Genomic DNA, 22,912 nt, shown 5'->3' with positions numbered 1-22,912 from the left:
TAGCAGCATGTCAGGGGGGTGTGGGGGGGGGGCTGGATCAAGAGGGGAGCCAGACTTAATCGATTTTAACACTGACGACATAGTTTCTATGTTAAGTGCAGAGAACACAGTCAGCTGGCCTTATTGGGGGAGGTATGTTTGAAGTAACAGTTTTAAGAAGTAGGTTAAGGATTGTGTTGCCTTTGTTTCAGCAAACATAATGAAACTGTCTCCTGATGACGGAGGGATAGTAGAGCAAAGAGGCACTTTTGTAAGGGAATTAACAATCTTAAACAGGTCTTTTGGGGAGTGTGGTGCAGTGCTTTCTATATCTTATCCAAATAGTATGTAATTCTAGCTTGTCTTATAGCACGTTTATAAATGTAATGACTTAGATAAAGGGGCAAAGATTGTAGACTGCTGGAAGAAATAATTATGCGGTGGAATGACCTGGGACCTTTGTATTCAGCAGCCCAAGCCTTCGACTATGCTAGCATTCGGCTCATAACAAATACTTTGGGAACCTGCGTTTTAAAAAAAATACAAATTAAGCAGTTGTGGAGGAAGGCTCCTATGAAGGCAAGCTGAACGTTTTGTAACCTCGATCTGTCTTCCAAGCAGGCTAAAAAAAAACCTAGAATTGTGAAAGGGATATGCTACTTACCAGTATGCATCTGTTCTTGGCATGTAGGGCTGCTGACATTCACAACAATGTGCAATCATCCGTACCCAGAACTGCTGAACAGGAAGTCTGACATCCAGACCCTGAATCAGTTGAACAGTCAAAACTTTACATTGACCCCAACTCTGGGAAACTCACTATCTACAAAAGGAAGATCAGACCAGAGACTGAGAAAGAAACTTACACTATACCACTCAAAAAGAAAAGGGACTGTTCTACTTCACCTATTCTATTTGAGCCTATTCAGCCAACCAGGCCTAACCCATACTCTTATACACCCACACACTCAGATGAAGAGGTGGATTAGGAATATGATCAGGAATACAACTACCCAGTAGACAGTGACCAAGACAGTCACACTCAACCATGGGTTGACCCAGTACATTCCGGTGACTCTCAACCCATTCCTGATACATCTGCATACCCTGCATTCTCCTACAGAGGACACAGCTGCTTTTAATTCACTAATCGAAAGGGCAGCCCTCCATCACAATGTGGACATGCATGCAGACCCTGTGGAGGAAGATTTCCTCTTTGACACTTTTGCCACATCAGAAAGAACTGTTAAAACACTGCCTATGTTAAAAGGGGTACTTAAACATGCAGGGGACATATTTAAGGATACCACTAGGGCAAGGGTCATTAACCCAAGAATAGAGAGGAAATACAGGCCAGCGCCACTAGACCCTACTAAATTAAGGTACAACTGCCCTTGGATTCTTTAGTGGTAGCAAATGCACGTAAACGTGCAAACTCTCAAACAACTGGAGAAGCTCCACCTCCTGACAAAGAATCAAAGATCTTTGAGGCATCAGGGAAAAGGGTAGCCGCACAGGCAGCTAACATATGGAGAATATCTAACACGCAAGCCCTGTTAGCTAGGTATGACAGGGCACACTATGACACCTTAGCAACACTTCTCCAGCATTTACCTGACCCTTACAAAGAACAGGCTGAACAACTAGTACAGGAGGGAAAGCTAATCACTAACGCCTCCATTAAATGTGCCTTAGATGTAGCAGACACGGCTGCAGGTCTGTTAACACCAGTGTTATGATCAGGAGACATGCGTGGCTACGCATTTCTGGTTTTAAAAATGAAGTCCAGTCCACTTTGTTAAACCAGCCAGTCAATCCTGACTACTTATTTGGTCCAGGGGTAGATACAATCCTGGAGAAAATGAAAAAAGACACTGAGACAGCTAAGTCTATGGGAGCCCTACAGTCACAACAACATAGAGGCTCCTTTCGTCGCTCAAATTACAGGGGTGCTGCAAGAGGCAACTCATCACAGCAGACCACAAACTGCAAGGGAAACACACAAACCACCTACAATAAAAACAATAGAGGTGGATACCGCGGCAATAACAACAAAGGCAGAGGACGAGGGAATAACACCACCAGATCCTCTACCAACACAAAACAGTGACTCCTTAGCGTTACCCCCAGACCATATAACACCGGTCGGGGGACGATTACAGCAATTCCTACCAGTCTGGCAAAACATCACTACAGACAAGTGGGTAAGGCAAATTATCCGGGATGGCTATTGCCTAGAGCTAACCTCCACACCACCCAACATACCTCCAAAACACCATCCTATGTCTGTAGAACACCTCAACTTATTGCAGCAAGAAGTCATCAGCATGCTGCAAAAAGGGACCATAGAACTAGTACCAATAGAACATCAAGGTAAAGGGGTATATTCACTATACTTCCTCATCCCCAAAAAGGACGGGTCTCTCAGACCAATATTGGACCTCAGGCCCCTAAATCATTACATCTTATCAGAGCATTTTCATATGCTCACTCTACAACAAGTGTTACCACTGTTGCAGCAAGGAGACTTCCTCGCAACCATGGACCTCAAAGACGCATATTTCCATATCCTGATACATCCTGCTCACAGGAAGTATCTCAGGTTCACACTACTAAATCAACATTACCAATTCAAAGTCCTTCCATTTGGTGTAACAACAGCTCCAAGAGTGTTCACAAAATGCCTAGCGACAGTGGCTGCACATTTGCGAAGACAACATATTCATGTCCATCCGTACCTGGACGACTGGCTAATACAAGCAAAGTCAGCCCGGCAGTGTGCCAGCCACATGTCAAAAACAATTCACCTACTGCACAGCCTAGGCTTCACTTTGAACTACCAAAAATCTCACCTTCAGCCATCCCATGTACAGCAGTACCTGGGAGCAACAATAAATACTCTGACAGCAAAAGCATACCCAAAAGCTGCAAGAATAAACAGTATGCAGCTACTAATCCAAAAGTTCAAGCCCCAACACTCGCTCTCTGCCCGAGTGTTTATGCAACTCATAGGCATGATGGCTTCGTGCATCTTCATAGTCCCTCATGCCAGACTACACATGCGTCCGCTACAGGAGTGCTTAGCACGTCAGTGGAACCAGGCTCAAGGACAATTGAAAGACCTAGTGTTGGTGACCAGTCGTGCATACAACTCTCTGCATTGGTGGAATCCACAAAACCTTTGCAAGGGACGACTGTTCCAAGAGCCTGTACCACAAATAGTGTTGACGACGGACGCATCCCTAATAGGATGGGGAGCCCATGTCCTTCAATACACAGTGCAGGGCCTATGGACAGCACAACAAAAGAAAATGCACATCAACTTGCTAGAAATGATGGCAATTTTTCGGGCAATGAAAGCGTTCAAAGTACATTTATGCAACAAAGCTGTGTTGATCCGGACGGACAACATGACAGCAATGTACTACATACAGAAACAGGGAGGAACACACTCTCCACAGCTATCACATATAGCCCAAAGCATGTGGAAGTGGGCCATCCAAAGAAACATTTTTCTCATGGCGGAACACCTCCCAGGCAAAGACAACCAAGTAGCGGATCTGCTCAGCAGACACAGCCAACAGCTGCACGAGTGGGAGATTCATTCCACAGTGCTCCAACCATACTTCCAACAGTGGGGACAACCAGAGATAGACCTGTTCGCCACAAGGGAAAACGCAAAATGCCAGTACTTTGCCGCCAGATTTCCACATCCGCAGTCGCAGGGCAATGCGATATGGATGAACTGGTCAGGCAGATTTGCGTACGCTTTTCCCCCAGCACCGTTAATACCGCTAGTGGCACGCAAACTACGCCAGCATTCACTGACACTAATCCTGGTTGCTCCAACATGGGCGAGGCAACCATGGTACACAACGTTCCTAGAACTTTCCGTGGTGCCTCATCAAAGACTGCGGCTAACACCCACTCTACTCACTCAGAGCCATGGAGACATACAGCACCCAGATCCGCAACAACTGAACCTTGCAATCTGGCTCCTGAAGTCTTAGAGTTTGGGTACCTAAACTTACCTCCTGACTGTATGAACATTATAAAGGAGGCAAGAAAACCTACAACCAGAGCTTGTTACGCTGCAAAGTGGAAGCGTTTTGTCATTTACTGCAATAACAATGACATAAACCCACTAGATGCTTCAACGCAAAATATCATTTGCTATCTTTTGCACCTACATCGTTGCAATCTAGCTTATTCATCTATAAGAATACACTTATCTGCCATTGCAGCTTATCTTCAGAACAGACAGCATCTTTCGCTATTCAGAGTACCTGCAATTAAGGCATTCATGGAGGGACTCAAAAGAATAATCCCCCAAAACACCCACCTTCACCTGTCTGGAACCTAAACATTGTTTTAACCAGACTAATGAGGCCACCATTTAACCATTGCATTTGTGTGAATTACAATTTTTAACATGGAAGGTGGCATTTCTAGTAGCAATTACTTCACTTAGAAGAGTTGGCGAGCTACAAGCCCTAACTATTCAAGAGCCATTCATCCAAATACATGCAAATAGGGTAGTTCTTAGAACAAACCCTAAATTCATGCCCAAGGTGGTATCCCATTTTCATATCAATCAAACAATAGAACTGCCAGTGTTCTTTCCAAATCCACAGTCAGTACCTGAAAGGGCTCTACACACCCTAGATGTCAAAAGAGCACTTCTATACAACATTGATAGAACTAAGGATTTTCGAAAGACTAAACAGTTGTTTGTTGCCTTCTCACCACAACACAAAGGTAACCCCATTTTAAAATCTGGGTTAGCCAGATGGATAGTTAAGTGCATCCAAATATGTTATCTAAAAGCAAAATGCACTTTAACAGTTCCCCCAAGAGCGCATTCTACACGCAAACTAGGGGCATCCATGGCTTTCCTAGGAAACATTCCTCTAGAGGAAATATGTAGAGCAGCCACATGGTCAACCATACATACTTTCACAAAACACTATTGTGTAGATGTACATTCCAAACAGCAAGCAGCTGTAGGACAGGCTGTTCTAAAAATTCTTTTTCAGACTGCTGCAGCTGGCACAGGTAGCCACCGCTAAGGGAGGGACTGCTATACATTCTATGCACAGATATGAATTCAGCAGCCCACATGCCTCGAACGGAATATGCTACTTACCAGTATGCATCTGTTCTTCGCATGTAGGGCTGCTGACATTCATATCGCCCACCTTCCTCCCCGGTGCCTGTCGCAGCTGTAGCATTCATTATTACTTTCTTACTTTCTTGCATGGACACCTATTACTGTACCATACTCCATCTCTGCCACAATGGCGAAAAACAATCTGAGGATGGAGAGGATGCCCATGCGCACTGTAGTCCAGGGAAGGAGCCACCTATCTCGTGATACTTCGAAGACTCTTCCAGGACAACAATGTGCAATCATCCGGACCCAACACTAGGCGGCGATCTATAGGAGGGGGTTAAATGAGTGCAATTTACAGTAGATTACAGACACATTTGTTTAGCATGTTCGCACAGAAGGACGCTGTAAGCCAGATCAAAACCTCCTTTAAACGCGTTCTATATAAGTATCTCTGGCTCCCATACATGTACTAATGGTTCTCGATCACAGGCACCGCCATTGTAACAGTGGATTAAGGGACCGACCAGCTAATTTCATCTAAGTTTCTTCAGAGAAGATACCCGGATGCATGTAAAAAGCATTCATTTGCCCTTTTACAATTATATGTTAGCGACAAATGGAAGGAGCTGGAATGAGACCAGCACAGTGGACAATGCAAACAAACGACCCAGTCTTGTTCACAGGCTAAAAATATACAGCAGCCATGTTATGCTGTGAAAGGAAGGAATTATTTTAATACAAAAAAGCCAACGAGGCTCGTTAAAGTCAAAAACGTAGACTTTAAAAATAGATCATCTCTTTATAACAGAGCTAGAGTAAAAGTGGTTATCAGTGCGACCAGGCCAAGGGAGACAATGCCAAAGCGAAGGTCGCTTCCTTTTAAACAGCTGTATAGCTCGGCAACAGTGGGAAACTTGAGCCCCCTTCTACAAAGTACATGGAGGGGGGGGCACACACCGGGCCCAGTCAGGAACTCTAAGACCAGGGGCCTGCCCTCCGTGCACAGTGCTTGAAAGGGCCCATGCACCTGCACCACGGGGCTGCGGGGGCCATTGCTACGCCACTGCTCGGCCATAACCACAACTGAACTAACCTGGGTCACGGTTGCCATTTTTATAAGAGAACAATACCGGCTGTTTGATGTTATTTTAAGAGTTTTCAAAGCACCCGACTTTCTAGTAATAAAAAGGACTTTAAACAAAATCGTATGTATTCCTTTGTAACATAACTTTTCTACCTTTGTTTACTTCAACTATTAGCCATGGTTCATTAACGCAGCTCTAGAACACAATTAAAATTGCTTTCTGTTTAGATTTGCTGTTTGAAGTATATACAGATAAGGGCTAAAAACAAATACTGGCCTTAGAAGATTTTGCCTATTTTTGTACTGGCAGGATCATCTAAATACCGGTGGTAGTGTGGAAAAACGGCCAGGCAGCAGCCCTAACCTGTAGTAAGACAGAGTCGACCAAAATAATAACATATAAACCCTGGACTGTGCTCCTTCTGTGTACACTGACTTCCATCACACTGAAGCCCCCATTCTCCTGCGGTGGGAAATATACGTCTGAGACAAGTGCATTTGCGTGCAACTTGTGTGGAAAGTTGTGCTTACCTCTTCACCCTCCCCACACCCCACTAAAATTTGGAGAAATGTTTGCGAAGAAAATATACTACAATCTAAGATTTGCAGCTCAGAAAGGGCAACATATGTGGTAATTCCCATAAAGCTGCAAACTCTAAGAGCAGTATTCAGAACAGAGAGTTAACCCGGCCATCCAACGCACACGCTCACCGTGATGTCGGACATATCACAACAGTGAAAAATTGGTATTTTCCTAGGAGGGCTAACCATGCCCAGATTAAACATACTACAGAATGTGAGCCTTAGAGTTTCATGGTACTGTTACCACTCACACTCATTTTAAAAACCTAGGCTTGTCACTAGATGTATTCAACACTGCGACCAACAGTGTCTGCAGCCCAATCCCTCAAAACCTACAACTCTGGCTTTCTCCAAAATGTTCTTTTGGTTTTGGTGAAAATGGCTTCATCTGCCTACTGGATTCAGGCCCATTCTTCCGACTATCAATTATAATTTCACCTCCATCATGTCTCTATTGCTACTTCTACCCAATTTTAGGATTTCTTTTAAATCAGCTCTTTAATGTAGTTTGGTGACAAACTCACATACCCAGTATTGTGGTCTAATACATATTTACAGTTACAAGTATTTAGCAGTCTATGAAATACATTTTCATGGATGAAGTGTTTACTGTCCAACTTAATGTTACTCATTTTTATCAGACTCAGAAAGATGAGAGGGCAGGAGGAACTGCAGAGACACAATGATGTAACCATCAGGCTGCACACATTTTTATAGAGTGGATGTATATGCCAACATCTCCTCTAAATAGTGTGTCTATAGGTGTACAGCTATTTAATGGAGACAGGAATTCAACATTGCAAGTTTATGGACACTGACTCTAAACATGTCAGCCATACACCACAAAGAGAGCACTGGAAGCAGGGCTTTAAGTGGGAGAAAAAATGTGGGGGTCTCTGAAAGTGTTGTGGCCCTTGTAACAGTGTCTTAAACATGTAAACTAAATTTTTGTGATTCAATAGTCTGCCACCCTGCCAGTATTTTGGTTCCTCTCTTAGCTTTTTGTTATTCCTTACTGATATATAACTTAACAATTAACATGCACTTAAAGTCAGCCAGGACCATTGGCTTTGTCAGTTGTTAGGTGTTTAGGATAAACGAGTAACAACAATGATGATTTTGTTGTAAATAATACTGAAAACATTTCAAATCTGAAATTGTGAGACTGTGAATTAAACATTAATGAAGGCTGTGGTAGAAGTAGCAGTCTTCAGAGTGTATCAATCACTCCTGTTATGTTCACTTTATTGTAGACACATACACCCTTTTTCTCTCCACATCTCCCCATCTGCATTGTCTTACACCTCATCTCTTGCCTCTCACTTTCTCCTGAATGCAATTCCTTGCATCTCCTTCACGTCACTATTCACAACACATACAATGTACCCACATTTACACAGAATCACAATTGTAATTGGCACACATGACCATTGGTCTGTGCACTCTACAGAGAGGTCAAGGATTGGAGGATGGTGTATTCTGAATAGCTTTTAGACCCATTGACACGCAGTGTGTGAAATTCACACTGCCTTCAACCTCAACTCCAGAGCTCTCAATCGTGGCCCCACATGAATATCGACTCCTTTCAAAATACGAGCTATACAAGAGTAATATGCTTCATGAACAAAATACAAAAATACAACATCCTGGAAACCTGGCTACCAATCTAAGGGAATTGAAGGTTAAAAAACGTGAAATATAAACAGGAACTAAATCGCTGACATCCATTACCTTAACATTTTAAAATTAATTGTTCAGAAATTGACCAGTGTTTTGTCAATCAAGGCAAGGACATGAATATAGGACCTGCATAGGGATCCGTTTTTAACTGCCACTGGGTCTGAGAGATTGCTTGCCACTGGAACCTTCAAGGTATGTTCTGCATTTGGCTGGGAATGTAGCACTGTTAGTTTACAAGTCTTAAGTAAACAACATAACATAGCACAATAACAAACACAAAGCAATATAACACAATTTAAACAGGACAAATCACAACAAAACATGATTGCAACACAACAACCACAGTACAAAATCTGTAAGAAAACAGGGCCACTCTGTCCGTCGTTACCTCCGGTTCCAGCTCTTGTCCAGCCCAGGGTACCGAGGAACATATCGGTGCCTCACATCCTGAGCTGTGGCAAGGTGAGTTAAGGAGTGCACCCGTCAAATAACAGGCTTTGCCCAAATTCCTGTGACCTTTCATGTAAGCAGGAAGACACAGGATAATGTAGGTTGTATCAAATCCAACCTTATTAATTGGAGAATGATATGTTGCATTTATTTAATTCTTACGTTCATTTTTGCAGTAGCGATTGATAATCTAGGTCATGAGGAAGGCCGAGATCATATTCTAATCGACATGGCTGAAACATGTAGACCATATTTCGGACTAATGCAGTTATTTGTTTAAGCTGCATGTATCAAGAAGGAGAGAGAGGACCAGAAAGCTAGTCCTTATCCCCCGGATTATATGTTTGTAAATCAAAAATAGACTAGCTTAATTATTCAAGAGAAACAAAAAAATAAATTGTTTTAATTTATCAAGGACTCAAGTATGTTTCGTCACCGGTTAGTGGCACCTGGTAGGTGTGCTCATAAAGCCCTCACCCACCAACCTAGTTGGTGGCATGCTTCATCATCGGGCCCACCCAGTGACACCTAGCGTGTCCCGGGTGTGCTTCGACGCCTGATGACAGCGGAGCAGGTATGTCGCTGTGTGTGCGGTGAAGACTGTTATGGATCGTGAGTTTAAAACGGCTTGGCGGGGATCCCAGTGCCCGAGGGCAAACACACTTTATTGGCTGGGTCACCGTCAGCGGTTAAAAATAAGGCTGTTGGATGTTAGAGGCGAGTTACGACCTCCCACATCCTGGGATGTGTCAACATGTTTCAGCCAGTGCCTTATGACTAAGCTGGCTTTCTTCAGGACGGATAAAAAGGGTGTGTGCAGTCAATAAAGTGTGTTTGCCCTCGGGCACTGGGATCCCCGCCAAGCCGTTTTAAACTCACGATCCATAACAGTCTTCACCGCACACACAGCGACATACCTGCTCCGCTGTCATCAGGCGTCGAAGCACACCCGGGACACGCTAGGTGTCACTGGGTGGGCCCGATGATGAAGCATGCCACCAACTAGGTTGGTGGGTGAGGGCTTTATGAGCACACCTACCAGGTGCCACTAACCGGTGACGAAACATACTTGAGTCCTTGATAAATTAAAACAATTTATTTTTTTGTTTCTCTTGAATAATTAAGCTAGTCTATTTTTGATTTACAAACATTTGTTTAAGCTGCACACGCACTGTTTTTTGGTTTGACACCAGGGTAGATATTATTAAAGGTGTTTTACTTCCTGGTAGCCAATTTTAAATGACCTTTCACTTTATCATTGCACGCACTGCAACCATCACCCTACAAACCATCTATATTGCTTCACTTCTAGTGGACTTAGTAGATCCTAGAATCAACTACTTTAAAATATCCCTGAGCTCTCCCGTCCTAGAGAGGGAGTTGTAGCCCTTGGTTGCACTAGGTTTTGCAACCAAGAGGAGATCCCAGATGATGAAGCATGCCACCTCGGTGGGTGATGGGATTTTGTCCTCTATAAATGACTCCTCTGAGTTTTAGGAGAGATTTGAAAACTGAAACTATTTGCGCTCCCTAGCTTGCTTAAGCCTTATTAGACCCACCGATTCCTTTTGGTTCTTTTACTAGCTCCTATACCCCTGTCTCCCCATAATCGAGGATTTAAGGGACCCCCGCCTCCGACACCAGAACCTGAGTTCTGATGGACTTGCTTTAAAGAAGGACCATGAGAAGAACCATGTCACCGACAACAGGACTTTGCCCACCAGCACAAAGCAAGAGGGATATTGTTTCCCTGAGGCAACATATTTGGAACTGAGTGAACGACCCTCGTCCTTGGGTAAAACTCGACATTCCTGAAGAGTGGGACCCTTGTGGAAGCCAGAAGCACCCTCAGACTCCCCTGTATTGGTGGGACCAGTCCCCAGCACTTTCAGGTAACACAACGCACAGGAACAAAAGAATCGCTGGCCATCTGGCCCTCTGGCCCTCTGAGGGCTTATCCCAAAGTAAATGTTGTAGTGCATTCTGGGAGTTGTAGTCTGGCATTTACCAACGTTTCAAGCCACTACTGCACTCCCCTAGACCTCCAAAGTCGAAGTTCCTTTAAGTTACTTTAAGGCTTGTTGGCCACCAGTCTCATAACTGACCCCTTAAATCGACGCTCCATTAAGAGGGCATTCCAAAACACCTGCAACAGACATCAGCAATGACCCATCTTTTGTGATTTTGCACCCCCTGTCTGGCAGAACCGTCTCTGTGGGAAAAGCAGCTCTACTGTGGGTTCCGTTTAGGACCACTGACAGCCAGGACAACCACTGCACCCAGGATCTATTGGCCAAGTAAAATTAAACTGATTGTTGTGGCCTGCTCCTGGAAGCCACACCACCTCTAACCTGAGAGGGTGAAATGCAAATCGACCGCTAAGTGACCGATTGTCATTAGTAGATTTTGCCTTTGACAGCAATATTAAATGACAGCTGTATTTATTGTACTTATTTTCCATTGCTTTGAAAATCCATAGCTTCGGTTATATGTATGCTAAAAAGTTCATTTTGGTGTCTAACATTACATAAAACTAAGCACTATTTTTATAAATTAGGGTTGGATTTCTATTGAGTCGTCTCAAATACTTATGAACCATAACACTACTGTAAAATGCTTTACACATGTTCCTCTAGTAAAGTCTGACTGCTCTTTGCCACACTTCCAAGACAGAGCTAAGGATTTATGGTTGCGAATCCAAGGATCACCTCTGAGGCATTGTGAAACTATTGCATGGTAAGGTTCCCTAACCATACCACACAATATTCCACTTTCCTACAACATCACATTGCAATAATACAGCAGAAAAGCACCACATGACCACCACAACAAAATGGCACACAATAAATATGCACAAATATTCTTGCCACACATTGCCACCACCAGAAACATGCCTGCATAAAATGATAGTAAAAGTTGTTTGCATCAAGCAGTGATTTAACTTACAGTTACCAACAAGGATGTGAAATAACACCTGTCAAAAATGTTTGTGATTTAGTGCAGTGTATGCCAACTCTGACCACAAACTCTGCTCAAGAATCCAAGTTCATGGCTGATCATTACATTCATGTAATTTATTTTGCTTAGTCAAAAAATACAATTACACAAAAACAATATGTAAAAGAAATGATCTTATAATACCCAAAGTGACATCGACCCATCCGCTTAGAACAGCGAACCTTAATTTAATGACACAGTAACAAGTAAAACACCCACGGGCAAAATCCCCGCTAAAATATTATAGAACATTTAAATTAATTGTTTTGACACAGGACAGACCAGGTTGCTACTTACTAGAGGATGCATTATTTTCTTACAAAAGGCAATGAGACCTGCACACTGCCTCAAATGTGAGCAAGGCCTCAAAACATTTCAATATGGAGTCAACCAAAGTTCTTAGAGCCAGTTCTCCAAACAAAGGGCATAGTAGTTTAATGTACTCTGTTTTTTAGCACAGGCAAGTGTGCAATATGTTACAACTTGAAGCTTCAGAATCTACAGCACTTACATGAGAATCGTAAGTGATTGAAAATGAAAGAACCATTTTTCTGATATCAGACAAGTCAGGCAAGGTTGTGGCACAATCTCTGAGAAGATGGAGAGATATCTTGCACCTTTTGTATCTTTATCTGGGCAAGATAATCTTGAAAAGACAGAGACTAAATTTCTCTTGAAAGTAGACTTACATTTAGTATAAGCTATATTGGAGTGTCCTGCTTCATATAACCCAAGATCATTTATTTATTTCTGTAAATGATTCCAACTAGGGTTATGTGGAATAGAAGAGCTCCTTTCAATGTCAAGCAAAGTTTTAATTATCCCCTCACAGTCTCAAGGACACTCAAAACAAGTACTTTAAATATTGAGGCTCTGGATTGTTAAGAGGCCTCTTAAACCCAACTCGAATCCAGCAGTCCTAGATAGGCCCTGTTGGCTTCCAGACTCGTTTAACTAGAAGGCTACGGATAAGTGATGCTCTGTTGTACATTGCCTCTCATCAATGACCCTCACCCAAAGGCTCTGATAACTACTCCAAGTACCCTCCTTGCAGAGGTCAAAGAAATTAAGGCTTTATTTAGAGTTTGGTGGATGGGATACTCTGTCAAAACATGACAGATATCCCATCTAACACATTTTGAATGGTAGAATGCCCACCATCATATCGAATTCTTCAATGTTTGTTTGATGCTCAAGGCAATGATAGGTGCGTGCTATCCAGGAGCGCGCTCTGTCTGTGAGTGCAAAAATATACCTCACAACAGTGGGAGCCTCACCCGGATGCATAGCATGTATATGTGAATAATCCAATGAAATCCAATCTTCTTTGTCCATGTTTCAATCCAATTTATTGCATCAGTAATCCCAAAGTCATCCATGATTTTAAACATTCATATTTCCTTTCTTCGTTACAGTTCAAAGAGTGCCTGCCAGGCTTTACTCATATGACACACAGAATTTTAAGATTTTGCATAATCCAACGTGAAGAATTTTAATCCCAATGCATTTCGAGCAATTATTGCCCTTCCTCAGTGGTAACTACAAATAATCAGCGTGACACCACGTGTTATGAATATACATTACTTGCACATTTTAAAAGATTCCTACAACTATGGCTCTTTATCATACCCCATATTACAATGCTCAATCCAGTACAGTCTGCGCAGTGTGTATAAACTTAATCCAAAACAAACAGTGCTCAATAACCAATTCTTCCTTTGCTCTGACTGATACGAGAAGGATGTAGTCGCATCCCGCCACTGTCCTTCAGAAACACACCTGGCACCCTTCATTAGCTAACCCTTTTAGTCTTAACTACAAATCTGAAGTTTCCGACTTGGAAGCAACATTGTTAGACAGAGACAGATGTTTTACCCCTGGATCACCAGCTGCCTAGCAGGGCCAATGGTGCTCTCACCTTAGGGATCCTCCTGGCCCTGCGCGTGGACAGGAGCTCACTGGTGGTGCTCAGGCTGTCTTCGTTGAGGCTGGAGGGCGAGGAGGGGAGGGAGAGCTGGGCCAGCAGCAGCATGTCGTCGTGGCTGTGCCGCTTGGAGATCCGTGGTAACCGCCGGTTCTTCCTCTCGGACACATTTCCAACTCGCAGGGAATGGCTACTGGGCTTCGAGGGAAGCTGTAAGAGAAATAACATCCCTGCGTTAATGTTAAACGAGTGTACAGAGATCAAACTATTAAATTAGAATATCCACGTTGGAATTAAGCTGTGAGATGCAGAGTAACAAATAACTTCTTGCATTAAAAGAAGTGCAAGTGTAAAGCATGTGTTAATTTTCAAGTGTTTTTGCAGCAAGAACTTTCAATGAGGTCTCTTCCAGTCAGATAGTGACTGATGATTTTAGAGGCAAAGACAAGGCGTTAACATTATTCACCTGACAACCATCAAGGAGAGGGCCATACTTCGATTTCCTCTTCGCTTCATCCCCCTACGACCCTCACAACCAGAACTTGTATGTGAGACTCGAGTTATTTGATTGAAAGTCGTAGCCTGCGATGCCACTGCCAGTTGCACTAACGGACAGGCATTAACAAGTGGCTATTTGGCCCCAGCATACAGGCCATACAAGACACTACTTATATGGGGTGTGATTGCCTTGTGACATCTCCCCCAGCAACAAGAATGTTCTTCACTGTGTGGGGAGACAAATAGCTGGAGACTGGTTGGGGGAAGAACTTATGCTGTAGACTCCACTATGGATGGGTGCATTCCTTCCAGAAGTGGCATTCTTAGAAGACTTTGGGGAATGGGATACACTGGGCGGTGCCAATTTTAGGTAAAGTAACCATTCATTTAGACATTAAATCATTTGTCACATTGCTAGAAGGAGATAGCTTTCTTGGATCCCAATTTTTCTGCTTAAGCATTCTGTCACACCATATTTCAAGGACGTGGAAGGTATTCCACAATCCAGCCTAATGAAAGCAAAAATCACCTCAGCTCCATTAAAAGTCACCTACATAACCTGAACACATAAAACACTCGAGATTCACACTCAAGGCACAAAGCTGGGTGAAATGGAAGAAGGAGAGTGGCAAGTAGCGCTTGTGGACCTTAGACAAATAGCAACAGCTTCAAGGCTTACAGTAATGCAAATCCAGTTCCTACCATGGGTATATTACATTATAGAGCAGCTGTAGCGAACGGGCAGGGGGCCATACCCTATGTATTTACACTGTAACAGAGAAATTGGGAACTTTTTTCTCTCACTGTGTGGGTGTAAATATTACACAGCTACCTACTCAAAATTGTGGATGTCTCGTCATTGGTTACACAAGATAAAGTAATCCTGCCTGTTTTATACTATTGATTAAATACAAGCAAACAGATATTCAAAACTGTTAATCGGACTTGGGTTGGTGACCACCAAAACAGACGTTGCCCAATCATGGCGGGCAGCAGAAGCACCAAATATCGCTACATGGAAGGCTGTGTGTGAATGATGGACTGTAATAGAAAAATAGGTATATGAAGATGGTGGCTGCCCACAGAAATACAACTGGACCTGTGCTAACTGGTAAAATTATTATCAAGGCAATGTTGGATTCGGATCCCAAGCAATTGGCACTTGGTATTTATTAGTAACACATCTCTTAATTTTGACCAGATAGGAAATACAACTATATGAGCTGGGTGGCTAGTCGGAAGAAGGAGTTTACCTTCTAATGGTTGTTCCAAGACTCCTGAGTGGGTGGCTAGTCCAGAGAAGGTGTTTACTTGTAAATGGTACTTCCGAGACTCTTGAGCTAAAAATGGTGAGCCAAGAGCAGGCATTTACTTGTAAATGGTACTCTCAAGAGACCTGAGGTGGGTGGCCAGTCAGGAGGAGACGTTTATTGGTTAATGGTAGTCTCAAGGCGTCTGAGGTGGATGGCGAGCCAGGAGCAGGCGTTTACTTGGTAATGGTACTCTCAAGAGACCTGAGGTGGAGGGCCAGTAAGGAGGAGAAGTTTATTGGTTAATGGTTGGCTCATGGCGCCTGAGGTGGATGGCTAGGTCAGAAGCAGGCGTCTTGTTTATTGTAGTTCCAAGATTCTTGAGGTGGGCAGCTAGTCCGGAGCAGGAATTTACTTAATGGTACGCATAAGATGATTGACAAGCCAGAAGCAGGCGTTAATTAGTTAATAGTACTCTCAAGACTCTTGAGGTGGGTGGCCAGTCAGGAGCAAGCACCTACTTGTTAAAGGTAGCCCCAAGATTTTTGAGGCTTTACAAAATCCTGCACCATCCTCCAATGTATCGTCCTTCCCAGGACCTTAGTTTACAAAAGGAGTACTGGTATCTATGGGCTGGGGGAGCATCCTGACCACAGAAGCAGCGACCATGAAGTTTGACCTTCTGCTCTTCCACATGATCACAGCTAACCTTTGTACATTACCGGAATGGTGCATGGGAATCATTCTTAATGTGGAAGATGCCAGTTAACTTCAATAGGATATTCTTTCCCAGCAATATCAACCGGACTACTGAAAGTGAGCACAATCCCGGGGCCGATATGCAATAAATTGATTACTCCATAAACTCGCAATCTATAATGGTTTAGGGGTAGATCCAGTTATGCAAGTTTCTATATTATCTTGCGAGTATTTAAGCAATTCAAGACTAGTTAATTTGAGTAAATCTGAAATGGTATTTAAGTAAAGGTTTTCAATACTACAGAGGTGCTGGCTGCAGAAATATCACGAGCTATCCAGCATTTTATAATAAGGTCGTTGGTTGCACATCCTTTTTCTTTCATGAGCAGTTTTAGTACACTTAAATCAAAAGTAAACCTTGTTCCTGATTTTGTAAATCTTCCGTCAACCAGCGTCCTGTACTATTTCAAACTTTGAAACTGCTCCCTTGTTATGACACGGTAGCTTCCTATAGAGAATACATTTAAAAGTATACATTTGGATGAGCTGAAGATGGATTAAATATCATCTGTTCTAGAGACAGAATGGCTTCCCGATAGAGGCTGTCAATGACTTGTTCTGTATTGTGTGGACAGTACTATCGCCTGCATTAGATCTTCTACGAGTGACCACAAGTTCACCACCCTCCATTTTCCTCTTTAATGACAATGGCATCTGGGTTCGATGCTACTGTGATAAAATGTCGATATAGCATGCCAATGTGTTGAGAAGTCTGGCTGGTGTAACCGGAAAATGTTTGGAGGATTTCCCACCATTTAGATAAATGGAACAATGTTAGTTAATTCTGGTGTGGCTGTGGTCGTTTACTATATAAAAGGCTTCATATACAATCCAGTAGCATGACTAGTAAATGCAAGAACCGAAGCTGGAACTGCTGTTGATACAGCGAATCCCTTGCCTCCTCATCATTCTTTGTTTTCCAGATGTCCTTCAAGGCCCTTATGATACACAACCTCTATGATATAATGGTCAGCATGCTTTTGACTCTTCATTAATTATTCGGAAAGTTCTTCCAATTCTGTGTTGCAAGCATGGCAACTTTGAGCTCCAAATTCCCTTTTACACCCGATGTCTCAAACCAAATGTGATTGGCCACCTCCACCCACTTTATTTTTTAATTTAAAAAAGAATGGTGAGGGCTTCTGCTGTTTCATTGGTTCATCATATTTACATAATCACCTTCCATTTTTTGGAAGCCGATTTGTGGAATTTAAAGGAGAACACCTTGGCGCAACTTATTTTACTGGCTAAGATTCCATATCTGCATCAAGTACATGGAATTTCAGTCTTTGGTGTGATTTGCTTCATGCTGTGCACATACTACGACTCAGACTCTGCAAGTGTGTAGATGAAGTGTGACGTGCATTGCTTGATGTGGCGGGGTTTTACAAAAGGGAGAAATGTGGTTCCTTGGTGAGAGCCTGGTGGTGACTGCGGATCTCAAAGTACAGGCTTTCCATGCTTACATGACATAATGAGGATGGGTTCTAGGAATGTATAATACTGGTTCACCTCAGTGAGGCCTATTCTAAGTAGTAGTCAGAACAGACAAGTATTTAGGAAAAATCTGCCTCATCAACTACTTTTAGTGGGGATGCAGAAACAAAGTTGAGGGCTTCTGGCTGGTCAAGTTGACCAAAAAGATACTATCATACTGTAATGATTGTATCGTTGTCTACGTTAATCTCAAAATCAATAAAATTGGTTAAAAGAAAGTTAACCGTAAGGATTTGTGGCTGGTTTTAGCTGGTTAACCAGAGCTTAGCAAAAGTCTTCAGCAGAACTATGGGGGATGACCTGTTCAAACACATTGCTCTTTTTTTCTGGTATACTTGATTCATGTTTGGTTCACCAATATGACAGCAGGCTACAATTTCTGATTAGTTGCAGTTCTCTTATGAAGTGCCGTAGGAATCTGCTGTGAAAGTCATGGGTGGAGAGGATATTTCTCCTCGTCTACTGTGATGATGCCTAGTAGGCCTTCTGTTCTTCCAATTGACTAAGCATAAGACTGTCCAATGGGGCTTTGTTAGTACTAGAACATCAGTCAGGAGCTCTTCCACCCTCCTATGTAGGCAATACTGCACTCCTGGTCCCAGTCCATGACTTCCAGACAGGTTAGTCTTGCTCCTTGTTTCGTCAACCATAATTTGCATGGAAACATTGGGAAATCTCATCTCAACTGTTTCAATCTTCATGTACCTCAAACTGGATGGACATCATGTTTGTGAAAAGCAAAGAGAGAATACCAGCCTGGTGATCTATAGCTGAGGCCCTCTGTAGTGGTGAATTATCAAGAGGATCAAAAATACTGGATGATATTCTAATGAATTTCAACAAAACAAATCGAGAGGAAACAATATCAATTTGAGAAGCCCAAACAATGAAGGGTGACATTTCTTAGATTTCCGAAAGTATCGATTTTTAATACAAAAGTGCATTGGAAGAGAGATTTGTGTAGTATGCTTTAAACATAAGCAAGAAAAATGTGTGCTAGTTTCTTGTGACTAGAACATGAACAAAGAAAATAAATAAGACAGTGGTAAGAAAAAGAGGAGGAGCAAGGTAAGGAGGAAAATGGTTAAAAACAAGAGGTGAACTTGAAGCATGATGGTGGGATATAAGAAAAAGGAAGGCCAACTCGTCCCACATATAAAGATAAGGAGTGGTTGGTAAAATAGTAGTGACAAAAGCCACAGGTCAAGTAACAGGTCCATCTCGAAGACAGATGGATTCGGGGATAGCAGGCAGCCGTTACCTTTCATACAAATGAGACCGTTTGTCATTGAAAATTGGCTAGAGATGCAGCCACTGTGCCAAGTCGGCAGAGAAACATTTTGAAGTTATTTCTGTCAGACACCTGCAACATTTCTACAAAACATGGCAGAAAGCTGTTCCTCGTGACGGGATTTATATTTTGCAAACAGGATCATGCACCAAGACATCTGGAATCAAGCTCACATCTGAGCATACCATGCCAACTTATGGTGAACACAGCGCTACAAAAGGCGGGTGGCAGAGTGGGCTACAGAACGGTGATGGATTAAACCCAGATCTCTTGACTAGGTGTGAGTGTTTGATTGGTTCAGATGCTCCGTCCATCACCACCCCCTTTTCTACTGCTTTGTTCGCCATAAGTTGGCAGGGTATGCTCTGACGTGAGTCCCTTGCTCACTTTGCCACTGGATTCAAGCAAGCCTGGCTGAAGACGGCTGTAATGCCAGAAACCAGTCCTAGGAAGCCTGTTTCCGGTCCAGGGAAGTCATGGCTTGGCAGTTCGGGCTGGACTGTTCCCATGAGGCACAGGGTCAGACTAATTTGCATATGGCCATGTCTGAACTGGGTTGGCAGAGTGGGCTAAAGAACGGTGATGGATTAAACCCAGATCTCTTGACTGGGTGTGAGTGTTTGATTGGTTCAGATGCTCCGTCCATCACCACCCCCTTTTCTGTTGCTATACCGAAGCATGATTTTGTTTGTAGAAAATGTGATCATAGACACAATCATGCATACAAATTCTTGCCATCCTTTAGAGTGGTATATATCAAAGGTACTCTATTAATCACCTATGAGCACCTAAGAGCACAAAAACTCAAATTCCAGGAAGCACCATGAGTAACCAGTGAATATAGTATGTGCAGACACTCAGGAGGGACAGAAGCCCAATCCCTGCAGTCAAGATTAAGCAATCAATGAGTACAACTGTCTTTCAATGTATTAATATGTGGACCCGTTCACTTTTGCAAACTTATATTCTGCTGGACATTGTCAAACATATGGCTATTTGCCTTCTCAGCGCATGTGTACGGAAGGCGCTTTGTCACACTGTGGAATTATTTGCTGTAGTAGACATGTACATTTTTGACTTTTTTCCTATTTCTTAAACGAGGTGTTTGGCAGTTTAAATACCTCGCAAAATGGGGTCTGTTATGGTTGGACACAACAGCCAGGAAAGACATCCAGGAATAAAGCAAAGCATGATTATGATTGAGAGACACAACTACCAGTTATGACACAAACTGTATTTTAGGACCTTAAATGCAATGTCTGTGAACAAGGGGCCAGAGTTCCATCAACCACTGAGCTCCTAACACACTGCAGATTAACAGGCCTCTTTATCTCCTGTGAATGGGAAAATTCCTCCTTCATCAGAGTCATAACACTTTTAAGTGGTAATGAGCAAACTTACACCATATTTCTTGCCCTAACTCATGCCGTGTGTGTGTGGCTGTCGCACATATAACTGTACAACTAGGACTTACACAAAGATTGTTCATACAGAGGCACTGAGCACAATTTAAAATAAAAATGTATAGATTAGGGCCTACAAAGGCATTTTAGAGTCTGTAAATGAGTACTCCAGATGTACTCTTTTATGGACTCTTACATGCCTTTGTTAGCCTCAAATCATCTAAAATATTAATAAAGTGGGAATATCAAGGGACCATATACGTACAGTTAGAACACATAGAAAGAATTATGCCATCAGTGCACTTTCACAATTGGGAGTTTGATGTTTTAGAGTCAATTCACAAAGGCATGTAAGAGTACGTAAAAGAGTACTCCGGTATTACTAGTTCCCTTACTCATAAGTAGTTTTGTGAATCAGCTTCAATGCCTTCTTTTTTTTCTATGCATGTAACAATCCTGATCTCCAGGTATAAATGGTCTTCAATGAGAACATGCGCCTTATGCCTGGAATATTTGAAGTATGACAACAATTTAAGTCATGAATAACAGAAGAAAGGCTATGTGTGGCAGTGCACATCTGTCATTAGTATTACTGCATTGAGGCTGCGTCAGCACTGCAACAATGGAACTACTCTGTAATGGTCGAAACCGCTGCCACCGAACCACAATAATCACACATGTAAGTGTCTCAGGGTGAACACTGAGGGAGGTCACTTATTCTTATGTCAATGTGCCAAATGTCAGGTAATGTCATAGGAGCAAGGAGCCTGGGATATCACTACCCCGATGGTGCTGGCCACGTTATGTCACTGCACTAAGATACTGTTAAATTGTCCCGACCCATACATTGCCGCTGCAACATTCTGGCATGGTGGAATAAATTGGACAGTGTAAGTTAAAGAAACCATCCCAACAGCCCACACTTTTATAGCATGCTTTTGTCACTGCCACTCTCTGTAGTACTTAAGGCTGCAGTCCTCTCTCGCCACTATTGGAGCAGTCACAATTTGTACAAGTGTTGGCCTCATATTCCTCACCCCCTTGAGTTGGGCATTCATAAGTAACTCTGGGTAGAACAACAGACAAGAATGAGTGTTTCTGTATAGATTTTTCCCAGACTCACTCAGAAATGTTGGAAGCATTTGAGGAGCTGGAGTCAACATGTGAAACCTGGAAACTTGCAATCAGTTCTGGCCTGGAAGCCAAATTCACCCTGGCAAAAAGCATCAAACCTTCCTGTCCATCCAGCTACAAAGGCGGCCCAAAACGTGCAGTGTACCAGGAATCTTCCATACATAAACTCCAACCAGTATCCCTGGGAGCTCTCAGAATGAGCCCTCACAATACAGGTTCCATCTATGCAGCAGCGATTCACTAGTTTGGCAGACTGAAAACTTTCCAGTCCAGCTCTGTCATTGATTTTTGATTCATGCATTATTGCTATAATAAATAATCCATGCAGAAACTCTTTAGTAGGCTTGGGACAAGAATACTTCATGGAACGCATGCATACCTTTCGAAATGAAAAAACACGCAATAGTGCTGCGGTACCTGGGGAGGGGTCGTGTACTTCCTGTCCTGCGGAGTCCACATCTTGTGCAAGGAATCTCGCGAGTTCTCAGTTAACAGCCGCGATTTTCGACCTGGGTGTCGACCTTTTAGATCTACATCCTCGTAAGGATTCTCCTTCGTAGAATCTCCTGAAACAATGTTGAAAGAGAAGCAAGATTACTACAAAAACATACGCAGAAACGGAGTCCCACACACATCCAGTTGAGTGAAAGGTTACAATGAAAGTACGCAGACACGGAGTCCCACACACATCCAGTTCAGTGAAAGGTTACAATGAAAGTACGCAGACACGGAGTCCCACACACATCCAGTTGAGTGAAAGGTTACAATGAAAGTACGCAGACACGGAGTCCCACACACATCCAGTGCTGCGTTCACACGAGTAATTTTACGGTCTGCAGCAGGATCAGTCTGAGGCACAGATCTGGCCATGGTGTTGCGTATACTCATAACATTTCTCAAGACTTGTCACTGAGTGTTTTCAGCTGGTCCGTTTTGGACCGGGGTCATTTTACAACGTGGAGTGTTTTTCTGCTCATATTCAATCATGTTACATAATTCGAAGCTAATCTAAACCTCAGCACTTTTAACAAGGATGCTGAAACATCAACATGGTGGCGCCAAGTAAGAAAGCGTCACAGTTTGCACTGCTACTGCATTCATATTAACCCTGGGCGAAGTACTTCGCTACGCCCACATAGTGGGCGTAGTGTTGCCTACTTCGCCCTTTGCAAAGTAGGCATGTGCATTTCTAGCGAGAAATGTATCCAAGACGGCGGTGCCGGCGGCACGATGATGAGAGGGAGCCCCGGGGACGCAGCGGACAAGGTAAG

At 43.0% G+C, this 22,912-nt stretch overlaps 1 protein-coding gene across 3 annotated transcripts in view; it reads right to left on the bottom strand.

Annotated features, from left to right (window-relative positions):
- DENND2B (DENN domain containing 2B) overlaps positions 1-22,912 on the bottom strand; it is a 1,120,876-nt gene that overhangs the window by 307,194 nt on the left and 790,770 nt on the right. For all 3 annotated transcript variants that reach the window (XM_078680987.1, XM_078680986.1, XM_078680988.1), the window contains 2 exons: positions 22,059-22,207; positions 13,804-14,019 (listed from right to left, as the gene is read on the bottom strand). In XM_078680987.1, the coding sequence (XP_078537113.1) occupies positions 13,804-14,019; positions 22,059-22,207 (365 nt within the window). The remainder of the gene's footprint in view (positions 1-13,803; positions 14,020-22,058; positions 22,208-22,912) is intronic.

The sequence above is a fragment of the Lissotriton helveticus genome, chromosome 3_1 (assembly GCF_964261635.1).
Source record: "Lissotriton helveticus chromosome 3_1, aLisHel1.1, whole genome shotgun sequence".
NCBI classification, from domain to species: domain Eukaryota; kingdom Metazoa; phylum Chordata; class Amphibia; order Caudata; family Salamandridae; genus Lissotriton; species Lissotriton helveticus.
The sequence above is the reverse complement of the archived record's forward strand: the minus strand, read 5'-3'. Positions and strand labels throughout refer to the sequence as shown.